At 33.3% G+C, this 13145-nt stretch overlaps 1 protein-coding gene across 1 annotated transcript in view; it reads left to right on the forward strand.

Moving 5' to 3' along the window:
* Positions 1-10680, forward strand: part of SPPL2A (signal peptide peptidase like 2A) — a 42997-nt gene extending 32317 nt beyond the window's left edge. Inside the window, exons 14-15 of the mRNA XM_063090602.1 lie at positions 450-610; positions 9053-10680. Coding sequence (XP_062946672.1) covers positions 450-610; positions 9053-9127 — 236 coding nt within the window. The 3' untranslated portion in view covers positions 9128-10680. The remainder of the gene's footprint in view (positions 1-449; positions 611-9052) is intronic.
* The last annotated feature ends 2465 nt before the right edge of the window (positions 10681-13145 follow it).

A 13145-nucleotide genomic window follows, 5' to 3' on the forward strand; every position in this document is an offset into this window, starting at 1 on the left:
ACAGATTTAGTTATCTAAAGTATGGAATAACTCAACATCCTTAATAGTGACAGATAACTGAGACTTTCTTGAATTATTATCTTTATCAAAAAAAAAAAAAAAAGACTTAAAAAGGGCTGGCTGGAGTACAATGTCATAACACCAAGGTCAAGGGTTTGGATCCACATGCCAGCCAGCAGCCCAGAAAAAAAGAAATTGAATTATTATCTTTATCAGTGATTAATGGTTAGATTAGTAATAATTGAAATACTAACGAATTTTCAAAATTTCCAAAAGCTATATAGAATATCTTTCCTAATTACTGTTTAGGAAAATAATGAATTTATGATAAGAAGTCATAGTGTAAAAATGTCCTCAGAAATATTTGAAAGCCAATGCTTAAATGAAGGAGGAAAAACCCACCTTTGGTAACATGTAGAAGTGACTGATACTTGGTATTCTTCTTGCAGCCTATGCTGTTGGCATGATACTTACATTTGTTGTTCTGGTGCTGATGAAAAAGGGACAACCTGCTCTCCTGTACTTAGTACCTTGCACACTTATTACTGCCTCAATAGTTGCTTGGAGACGTAAGGAAATGAAAAAGTTCTGGAAAGGTAGCAGCTATCAGGTATGTGCTTATACTTTGGTTGCCAAGTTATCTCATGACATAATTCACTGACTGAATTTGGGTGGAAACAGCCTATGTATCAAAGCTTTTGTGTGCCAAAAAGTTACTTGGATGTATCGGAATATCCTAAGTTTTTCTACTACTCCCTACTCACTGTCCACCTGCTGCATCATCAGTTCTCACCGTCTCTGCAGTCTAATGCCAAATGCCTGGTAACTCAAGACAAAACTACCAAAAAGCAGTGGGAGGGCATAAGGGAAAACAAAACAGCATTTCAGCATGCATTTTCAAAATCCACACAAAAGTAGACTTCATCAGAGATGCAACTCTATGTCTAAAATAAGTACTGAATTTTGAGACCAACATTAGTAAGAGTCCTTAGGTTTTACAGATAGAAGCTATATTCTCTCCAGCATCCAATGGGCCTAACTAAACTGAACAGGGCATTCATTTAAGATTTAAATGGGTCAAGATTGACTTTTCTTTAAAATTCCTAGAACAAAGAAAATCTTGTTGCCAGAATCTGTTATGTTTGAGTTTGTTTCTTCGTTGAAATTTAACCCATTTCTTTTTTTCCTAAATGCTCTTGGTATTCCAGTAAAGTCTGTTTGCATTGAAATTAAGGAAGGTTGGGAAACCCTAGCCTTTTGAGGTCAGGGCTATGGCATTGACCTCTTTGTGAGGCAGTTAGCTCTGCTTTGCCCTATTACAACAAACTACCCCCCTCCATCCACCCTTATGCATGTGTGTCAGTGGTCACGTGAACAAAAAGAGAGACACTTTGGATGGATAGCTGCAATTCTGTTAGTAGATAAACAGTTCAAAGTTCATGTGCATCTTGTTTTTGGTCTGTAATGCCATTTGTAGTATTATTTAACGAGAGGTAGTTAGCACATTAAGGTACAGGCCACTATAATTGGAAAAAGCAATTCTAATTCTAATTCTTTTGGGTAAATCTAGTAATTTCTTTGAGACTTAGATAAAATAATACTTACCTTGTTTACCTCACAATGCTATTGTCTCAACTTATGCTAATATAGACAAAATTAGTTTATGCCCACAGGTCCTTGACTAAACTAGTAAGATAGTTTATAACTTTTCTATGAAGATGATACTGCATAGATTTTTTATTTATACAGATTTTTAAAAAATTAAAGTGCCCTACAACACATACTCTACTACTAACTTTTGAAAGTCACATCCCAAAAAGTGCTGTTCATTTTTTTTCTTTAAATGGTTTTATATTTCTTCATTTAACAAATGTTTATTAAGCAGTTCTAAAAGCTAGGTACTATTTTAGGTGACACAAAGATCAAGTTAGAAATAGGCCTATTCTCATGGCCTCTTGAAAGTTATAGGCTGGGGGGAATGCAGATAGAGTCACTAACAATGAAGTGTGATAAATATATTGGTTATAGTAGGTGCCATGAAAGCTGGAGATTGGACATCCAGTGCTTGTGGTTTTAAGACAGGGTCATGGGGGATTTGGAGAAACTTCCTAAAGAATGTTAAATTTATGTTGAGACTTTAAGATTGAGCAATGTGTTCCACCTTGGAGAAACTGTCTTCGAAGACCCAGAGGGAAGAAAGCATGACACATTTTAAGAACCAAGTAAAGTTTGGGATGACTATAATGTTGAGTAAGGGTAGGGGAGCTGCAGGAAATGAAAGCTGGAGATAGAAGTGCAAGGGTAAGAGCCTATAGCATCATATAAGCCACATTAAAGAGTTTGGACTCTTTCCTAAAAGCATTGCAGACCATTTAAGGGTTTTAAGAAATCTAGAAAGTGGAGCAAAACCAGGGGTGACTGTTGTGATGAGAAGTGATATTAGCTTTAATTATTAAGGTAGTAGGATGGAGAGAAGTGGACAAAGTCAAGAAAAATTTAGAGGCATAATTAATGGGGACTGGTGATGGATTCAGTGTGGGGAGAGGAAAAGGAAGTGGAGTCCAGGGTTTGTGACTTGGGAAACTGAGTGGGTAGATGATAATACTATTCACCAAGATAAAGCAAGGGCAACAAGATGATGAATTCATTGTTGGACATGTTAAATGTTGGATATGAATTCAATGTTAGACATTTCAAAGTACCTATAGGACCACCAAGAAGAGAGAAATAATAGGCAGTGTAATAAATGCGCCTGACCAGGAGACAGACTTGGCTAGAAATTTGGGAGTGCCATTAACATACAAAGTGAGTAAGGGGGAATGCAGAGAGAGAAGAAAAGACTTAGGACAGAACTGTGAGAAAGAGGTATCTACTGTCAGGGGCACTTATCTGATTAACTGTGAGGTAAATCAGGATGAGGAAGACAAGCACATGGGGAAATTTTGTTGAGGGTTGGCATTAAATCTTTGTTTAGGTTACAGTTTAAATTTGGGACCGATACTGAGAGCACAGGTGTTATCTTACAGAATTATTTATGCTTCTTAATATTTTCTTTCTTTCTTTTTTTTTTTTTTTTTTTTCTGTGACTAGCCAGTAAGGGCATCCAAACCTTTGACCTTGGTGTTATAACACCTTGCTTTAACCAGCTGAGCTAACTGTCCAGCCCTCTCATTATTTTCATCAACAGCATTTTATTTTTACTTATAAAGTTTTTTTCCTACCCTTTATAACAGCTCTTAAAGTATTTTATTATAAAAATATGTGCTTATTATAGAAAATTTAGAAAATATAAACGAATACAAGAAGAAAATTAAGCTCACCCATAATCCCACCATCTAGATGTATTTAAGTTGTAAGTTAATTTCCTTCTATATTTTCTGTAGATAAATGGATAGGTGGGTGGGTGATAACTATACATTGGTCTCTATCTTGCTTTTTCATTGCATTTTTGTGTTACTTAACTTAAAATTCCTTATAAAAATCATTTTAATGGCTGTATAATACTCTATCATATACATCTACCATACTTTATCATTTACTTTGACCCAATAATTTCTCTTTAAGGGATTATTCAGGAAATGATTAAAAATTTGGGTAAAATTGATGTGAAAAGATGTTCATTACCATACTTCTGACCCTCTTTGTTCTATTTTAATGACTTATAGGTTAATATTATTATTGGCAGTTACTGTACTAAAATCTTTACATAGTCCCTAACCCTGTTTTAACCTCAATAATTTTTCTTTTTTGTATTTTAATTACAAAGTAATACATGTTTGCATTTTTTTAAACAAGCCATACAAAAGTGTCCAAAGTAAAAATGGAAGGCCCTTTTCTAACCATTCTATTCCCCCACCCCAGTCCTTAAGAGGTAGCTGTTTTGAACAGTTTGTGTATAGCTTCCAGGCCTTTTTATGCTAACTTACACTGGAAATAGTTGAAAATTTGGAGTTCTTGTATACATAAATGCATTAACATTGCATTTCTTTGGAAATACTCTATAGCTTATTTGTTTCTCTCATTATTCTAGCATCTTTCCTCCTTTCTCTCTCCTTGATCTTCATTGAGAGAAAGAGGGTAATAGGTAAGGAAGGAATTCAACCAAGGAGTGCATTTATATTCCCTGTGAACAAATGCACTGCTTTTGGCCATCATGGTAAAAATCATGATCTTGAAAAAAAATATGATTCTATCACAGTAACTATCTATAAAGGGATTGATTACTGCAGCTGGACCCAAAGCAGTACTAGCCCCAGAGGGCAACTTCAGGGGCTTCACCACATTACCTACTAGCTAAATAAGGCAATTGATTGTAGGAAAATCTATTTTAAAGTATCTAAAAACAGAAAGAGAGAACAGATCTGTGTTAGAAAGGTGGGAAAGGGGGAAGTGAAAAGGAATTAGCAAGAAATTGGTTAATGGACACACAGAATGATTACCTTTTGTAATGATGAATATGCTAATTATCCTGATTTGATCATCACATATTATATACAAGTATTGATAGTCAACTCTGTACCCCACAAATACGTATAACCACTTATGTTTTAATTAAATAATTAAATAAAGTATCCGAGAATAGGCTGGCCAATTAGCTCAGTTGGTTAGAGCATGGTGTTTATAACACCAAGGTCAAGGATTCCAAGCTGCCAAAAAAAAAACCAAAAAACTGAAACTAAAAGTATCTGAAAACTTAGGCTGACTTTGGATATAAACTTCTCACTTTTGCAGGGTGGTATCATAATTTTATTAGATAAGACATTCAGAATACAAAATAACACATAGTAGTAAAGAGCATAGAGTTTGGTGCCAAACTGCCTAAATTTGAATTCTGATCTTGTTAATTATTAGCTATGTGACCTTAGTCAAGTTACTTAGCTTCTTGGTGCCTTAGTTTCCTCCAGTGTAAAATGGGATAATAACCTACTTCAGAAGCTTGTTGTGACAATTAAATATGTTAATATATGCATATTGCTTAGAATAGTACCTATGGCATCATAAGCACTGTAAATGTATTTGCTATCATTATTTGTAGGAGTTGAGGTTTTTTGTTTTGATTTATTTGTTGGTTTGGTTATTTTTCATATTTTTCAGTTTGGTTATTTTTCAGATTTTTCATTTTCCTGGTTTGTATGTTAAAACTTTGGGTTTTTGTTATTTCTGGTTTTTTTAACTTATTTGTGAAAGAACAAATCCTGAGCCATCATCCAAGCTGCAGAGAAAAAATTCTGTTTAGACTTGGTCATTTTCCCATTGTGCAGTAAATTTCGAAATATGAAGAATGGACATTTGTTGGAATTTTAGGCAAATTAGTTGCAGAATATTAAAAATTGCTTTCAGGAGAGAGTCAATTTTTCAGAAAACTAACATTTTTGGAAGTTATATAAAGCAGTGCCTTTCCAAAATGACTTTCCTGTTTATATGAAAAAGAAAATCTCTCATTACCTATGTTCAACCTTTAACATCAAAATTAGTTTAATTTGAATGTTGTCATTTCTGGGAGACAGTATATTACAGTCTTTGGCATCAATTCTGGCAAATTATTTAATCTCTGAAGACTCTGTTTCCTCATCCATAAAATGAGGTTGGAATTACAGGCAGGTAGGAGAATAAGTAATCCATAGCCCAAGGGTTGGTGAGACAGGTGGATATTGAAATCAGGAAAGGCTAGGCAGAGACTTCTAAAGTAGAGTGGGGAACCTCAACAAGCCTGGTAAAAGAGAGGGAGACTTGATATGGGCCCACTGTGGGGTAGGTTTGAGGGTTGGCCCTGGTTAATTTCTTAGGATAACAGTGTAATAATCCTTTTCCTCTTCTCTCCCAACCTCCATCATCTTCAAAACTTTGTCAGTTTGTTTTCAGAAATTCCTTATTTAACTCCCCACTCAAAATCTGCCTTCTCCAAGAAGATCTCCCAAAAATTAGAAGAAATTAAATCCTCCCATTGAAATTAGGTTTACCCTCCCCTGTATTTTTTCAGACTTTGTACTTTAAATGCTTATTAACATCCACCCTGCAGTGTACGTATTTTTGTATGCCTTCCTTGCTAAGTTTAGCTCTTAGGTGTTAGGAACCCACAGTGCTTATACCAGTGTTTATACACTGTACATTCTCAGTTAATGTTATTGAAATTCCTCATGCAATGCAACTACAATGTTTGATCCTTAATCCACTGACCTTTAGTCACTTTTGTGTGTGTGTGTATAAGCTTCCTGATTCTGTTTCAGCAGCCCTCATAAAGTTACCATAATTGCCATATGCTATTGTAAAAGTGAAGCACTTTTAAAACATTAAATTAGACTTTTATCTCTACAGGCTCTATATACAATAATTTTTGTAAATACCAAAAGTTTTTGCTACTGTTTTGAAATAATCAAATATAAATAAGTAGTATAAAATAAAGTTAGAATCTAAAGTGATGGCAAATTTGCTTATGCTGTGAATCATTTGGTTCATTCTAAATGCCCCGTATTTGAGTTGAGTGCAAGAATAGTGGTAGTAAAAAGCAGGACTTTCCACTGAAGACTTTTTTAATGTCATGAGTAGCCCTGACTGACTTTTTCTGCTGTTTTCAATGGACAAATTAGACCTCATTTGTTGCCATAACTTGGAGGGAGACTTCATAGAAATACTTTAGTATTTTACTTAGAGTCTTTTAGCCCTTTCTGTGAATTTCTCTAATCAAAAGAAGTAACGTTTCCATAGGATTTTGCAAAAATAATACTAATTTGGAAATCTTAATTATAAATTCTTTTCTACAGCCTAGAGCTAGTTATACTATATTTCTTATGAACTTTTTTTCTGGAATGCTTCAAGAGCTATAATACTTACTTCTACTCTTTTGATTTTACTCAAAGTCTTAATTCTAAGTAGTGTAAAGTAAATAAAGGTGTTTTTTCTCTAGAGAGAAAAATAAAGGAGAGTCATAATTACTTTAACATATAGAACAATGAACAGAAATCATTTTAGAGGATTTGTTTGTTTGTTTCTAATACTAAATCAGTAGACTTAGATTTATGCAGCAGTCTCCAATGGGCTGCTTTACTCTGGGTGGGTAGTAAATTTTCAGTTGGTTGATAACCAGTAAATGATGAGTTCGTCTCTGTTAAATGTCACTAGTACTTCCAATTATTTTTAGAAGTCACAAGCTGTAACTAAGTCAGAATACAGAGATACTTAAAATGACTCTGCTTTAGTATCAACAACTCTCCAGTTACCCTGCTTTAATGAGTGTTTTATTAGACTGTGCTTGCAGGTTGGTTCAATTATAAATAAGCAGAGCTATTAGAAAATGCCAGATTAGTTGACCCAGTTTCAAAGAATATTTTTCCAAACTGAGCTTGCCTATTTACAAATATTATGAATTCATTACGTATGTTAATTTATTGTGTTTTTTAAAACTTCAGGTTTTGTCCTATGTTTCTATATAGTTTTTATTGAAAGTCAGTAAAGAATAAGGAGAACAGATGCTTACTTGTCAATAAGTTGACTTTGAAAGTTTTTTAAAAATTAACATATTGTTATATTTAGGGATTAGATTATAGTGCCAATGAGTTACCTGGGGATTAGGAAAGAAGAGGCATGTTATAATTTATGGTATGTAGGCTATTATTTCATTAGGTTACAGTTACCAGGGAAAGTAGTCTTGGGGAAGAAAGATTATTTCCCCACCCTCCATTCTGCTGAGGATGCTTCAGTTCTCTCTACCCACAGCTCCAGCCTCTTACAACCAGAGCTTTTAAATTTTTAGAAGAAAAGGGGCATAAATATCTTACATGCTTCTTCTTTCACCTCCTTCATTTAAATTGTGACTAAAGTTAACCATTCAACAACTTCATGTATTGAAGTTCATGTATTGAAGTGCGTAATGTTACTTGTCTTGATCTGGCTTTTTTTTTTTTTTTTCTCCCTAGAAATACTATGAACATGTAACTACCTTAATCTAGGGGATATCTTTGGCAAATAGAGGACTTCAAAACTCACTATTTGCGGACTTGAGATGACTCATAGAGTATCAGCAGGTTTGGGTTTTATAAGCTGTCTCCTTTAGTTGAGATGGCTGAAAGCCTCGGCTTATGTTGTATAAGTCCAGAGATCCCATTTGGAAATGATCCCTGCCTCTTCTTCCTCTTCCAAAAAAAACACTAAAGCTTTTAGAGCCAGTTTACAGAAATAGGTACATGTACCTTGCTGGTCTTTCCTCCTACTAATTCTTGATAAAGGAGAAGAAAAAGAGTACATCACAATACTGAAATTTAATCACTAGTCAAAGTCTGATAATCTTCACAAAGACATTAAGTACTTTTTGCTATTTTTAAGAAATTTTATCTGAAAAACAGGGTAAAAACACTGAAAGCATTTAAGCAGTTTCTTCTTCATTCACAAATATAAAAATATTTCTATGTGAATAGGGGTAGAGCTGAAGTGACCATTTGAGGAAAGTTTAACTACTGATTCCTCTAAAATAGTCTATAGCAAATGTATTCTTGATTTTGTTTTGAGATATCATTTAAGTGCCTTCAAGTTTGTTTTTTAGTAGAAATTTTTGTTATATAATGTTTCTAAAATTTTATGTATTATTCTTATCTTAAGGCCTGTTCAAGGTGTCAATAAGGTCACACTGTCTCAGAACCAGCATATATTCTTACAGTGACTTTTGGGGCCATTTTTAGTTTCCACTGAAACTGAAGTTCCACTTCTACAAGTAGATACTGCCTGGAATAAGTGTCAGGAATATCTTCCTTTTGCGGTGAAGTTCCCAGTGCCTGAAGGGTAGCATTCATATTGGGGAAACAGGTAATGGAAGATCCAGAGAAGCAATGATCATATTGGCCCTGAGTGTTATGATTAGGCTTCCTGGAAGGTTCGCTGTCACCCTGACCATCTCCATAAGAGTATGGATGTTGAACTAAAACAGAGCTCCAAAAGGAATGCTCAGTTCCATGGAGCAATCTGTGTATTTTTTAAAAACTAGGAATCCTTTTGCAAAATTAGTGAATATTGGGGGTGAGTTGAAAATATGCATTTCCTAACATCTTTTATTTGTGCCTAGATGATGGACCAACTGGACTATGCAACAAACGAAGAAAACCCTGTGACTGCTGGTGAACAGATTGTCCAACAATAATATTATGTGGACTTGCAATAATGTTTCATTAATTTTCTACAAAAAGAGTTTGACTTTTTAAATTGACTTTTGAATTGACAATCTGAATCTTCAAAGATATACTTGCAAATGTATATTTTTTTGAGGTGGTACTAATAATTACATAATAAATAATTTAAATGCATTTGCTTTTAATTATGTTAAAGTTGTGCCTTCCCATTAAATAAAAGCATAAGGTCTGTGTAATTTCCAGGATGTATCATATACAGTATATTTTTCTAAAAAACAAAAATGCCTTCACTCACCCCTGTACTTTTCTTACTGAGATCTGTTTCTTTGAACTCTAATGATAGATAAAAGTATTACTGTCAAAATGAGTTTCTGAACAGATTTTACTGTTAAGAATTATGCAAATTTTATCTGCTCTATAGAAATAACTAATTAAGACCCTGCAAGAAGGCAGTTCAACAATGACAGTTTGGACCTTACATCACTGCAGAGGTTAGAACTATATAGTTTGGGAATAAATATAAATGCATATTTTTGTAGTATAAGTTTTTTTAAGAACCCAATCCTTTTTAAACTTGAGAACCTAAATTACGTCAGACTGAACATGTATTATATTAGAATATTTTCCCAGATATAGAGAAATATAATATATAGAACTAGTCATTAAGAGGACACAAAAACCAAAATCCAGTTTTTAGTGGCCTGCCATTTCCTTGAAGATGTAGCTTAAATTTCTGTACTAACATTCAGTTTCACCTTGGTATTTCTAATCTTGGAAATTTGGTTCTATTGATGAGTGTAACATCCCTAACAATTTCTCCCTCCTTCCCCCCGATGTTTTATTTTTCATGATTCCCATTCCTTTCCCATAGGCAACCACTGTTAACCTTGGCAGAGGATAATTTATTACTGTACAAAATGTGGCTCAAAGGAAAAAATTGGAGACAAAAGGTGGGAATCTGGATGTTAGTTTAATTATAATATAAGGAAGAGTTTGAGTAATTTGCCTCAGCCCAAGACACTTACAGCTCAGATTTCTCATCTACAAAATAAGTAGGTTAAACCAGTTAATCATTCTGGTACCTTTCAGTTGAAAAAAATCCTTTTTCTCATTCTTTGCTAAGTCTCAGATATGACTCAGCAGGATTTTGCATCTCTGTGTAAATAATGTGCGAATATGTGAACAGATCTATGATCTTTCATTCTAAGGCCAGTTCAGGTTATTAAAAGATGAAACTAATGCCTTTTAAAATGGATCAGATCTTTGATGTTTGAATTAAATTTAGTATTAGATGCTTTTGTTAACTTTTGCTGAATAAATTGCAAATAGAGAAGCTCTATTCTTTCTACTTAATATAGTTGTGGGTCCTTTTGTTTATGCCAGATGACTTATCTGACAAGTAAGGGTTACTCTTAATTTTGCCTCTATTGTATCAAGTTTGAATTTCTTCCAAGGAATCTAATTTATTTGGCAGACTCTGATGGAGAGAAGAACAGATTAAGTGCCATTTTAAAATTCCAACTGTATTTTTATTTATATCAATAAAATGTTTGCCAAAATACCACTTTTTTAGTAAAATTATCTGTGCTCTCATCCCAGATTTAAGATATTCAAAAGCCTCAACCACATTTTATGAAGAATATTAAAGAAAATTACTGGGATTTTTTTTTACTGTGTTGAAATAAGACAGTTTCTCAAATTAATTTGGTTTCCTATAACTGCAGAAGTAATTAATGCTTTAATTTCTTTACATACATTTTGCTTCAGAATAGCACATTAACTAGTACATCTAGAAATCTGAGATCTGAGTTATCTGATACAAATTCTACTTTTTCCAGGGCCGGCCCGTGGCTCACTTGGGAGAGTGTGGTGCTGATAACACCAAGGCCACGGGTTCAGATCCTATATAGGGATGGCCAGTTAGCTCACTTCAGAGAGCATGGTGCTGACAACACTAAGTCAAGGGTTAAGATCCCCTTACCGGTCATCTTTTAAAAAAAAAAATTTTTTTTCCAACCATTAGTTTTCAAGAAGGTAAAACCTTGTTCTAGTTTGCTATTAAAATCTTATTGATTAGAGCTGGCCAGGTTAGCTCAGTTGGTTAGAGTGTGGTGCTGATAACACCAAGGTCAAGGGTTCAGATCCCTGTACTGGCCAGCCACGAAAAAAAAAAATCTTATTGATTAAATAGAAATAAGAAATAAAAAGTGAAATTCCTTAAGTTTCTTCATCCTCAGTGTCAACTTTATATTGTATATAAACAGTCTTTTTGGCAATCTAGAAGAAAATAGTTATTTAAAGGAATTAAAGTGCAGAAATATTTAATTTTGGAAATCAAAATGAACAAAAGATAGGAGAGATGAAAACTCAGCTTTAAAAAGCTATATCATCTCTTTCTCTCTGCCCTCCCACCACCAGTAACTTTCAGGGGAAGAGAAACTATTTGTTGCAAAAAAAAAAAAGTATTATTTCTTGGTTAGAAAGTCCCTATGAACATTTTTGTGGCATATCAAACAAATTACTAATTATCTCAAATTATAATGTGGGTTATTTTTACCTCAGTTTAGTTTAGCTTGTGGGGGAAAAAACCTTCATATTCTAATACCTTATATTTTCTTCTAGCTTGTAGATTGCTTTAGGTAAGCAATTCCTTATTAGTAGAGTCTGCAATTAATTCTCTTTCGAAGGAAGAGAACTTTAATCCATCTGCTGTTGGCATTGGTATATTTCTGTTACATTTCCATAGAGATTTTGGTGAATTGGTATATTTATAGTAAATACAAATGAGCTTTCCAGTTTTCTTTGCTCTTTCAATTTCTGCTTTAATATAAGCAAAAATCATTTTCACATTTGACTGAAAAATATTTGAACTAATTTATTTAAGCTTGGTCTCCAAAATTGCAGCCCGATCTCAGCCAATGAAATTTCAAAAACATAGGAATTGTATTTCAGGTTAGTGGAATGTACTTGAAAGGCTTTACAGTTTCCCATTTACAAAGAAAAAGGTTGAATTTATTCAAGATGATGCCAAATAACCAATGCTACAGTTTAGAAAATTCATTTTCAGTGCCCTATTTACCCTCAGAGGATAATTTTAAAGGAGTTTAGATGAGAGCAATGCAAATAAAGTCAAATTCAAGAGACTTGAATCAAATCACTCAACCTTTTGGAATTTGATCTTTTACTTTGGTACTCATGTTAGAATATTGATTTTTCAGCGTAAAAAAAAAATCATTGACAGGGTAATATATAGGCCATATGATAGTGAAGATCATAAATACAAATTTTCTCACTTAATTTTTTCATATTTAGGATGGCCTTTGTATATAAAAATGTTCACTGGTAGGAAAAGTATTTTTAAAACAAATTTTTAGAGTAAAAAAATTAGGTGCAAATAAAAAATGTAGAATATTTAATATCATCATGTGTTTCCTTGATTAGGCATAAAAAGTAAACAACTTTCTATTCCTTTGGAATATGTATCTTTTTTTAATGCCTAACGTTTATCTGGTTAGCCTGCAGCATTTCCCTGTAAGGCAAGTCAATGCAAATTAGGTACTTTTTGCCTGTTTTATACCTCCTGTCATATTTTATTCAAATGAGAACCTTTTTAAGAACATGAATTTTTACTATTTAGGTGGTTGGTTTGAGTGTTGGATTCTTTTTTTAACACTTTGATATGTAAGTTAGTGTAAATTAATACTTTCATAACACTATTAGGCTTTATTTTTTTATGGAACATGATTTAAAATTTAAAAATTTTTGAAGTGTTAATTTAGTAGTGTTATCTTTATCATGTGCCAATACTGACAAGAAAAACACTTTTTAAATGTATTGAATTCACTATGATATTCAATAAATTCTATTTTAAAATAAAATTTGAATTTGTTTATTTTGAATGGAGAAAAAATAATTGAAAATGAACTAAAAATTTACTAGATCATGTTCATTAACACAAAAATGATAATGATCACTTACGGAATTGTGTAGTTAAAACCATGCACCACATAGGACTTTTGTTCAACCATG

The sequence above is a fragment of the Cynocephalus volans genome, chromosome 3 (genome assembly GCF_027409185.1).
Source record: "Cynocephalus volans isolate mCynVol1 chromosome 3, mCynVol1.pri, whole genome shotgun sequence".
Taxonomy (NCBI): domain Eukaryota; kingdom Metazoa; phylum Chordata; class Mammalia; order Dermoptera; family Cynocephalidae; genus Cynocephalus; species Cynocephalus volans.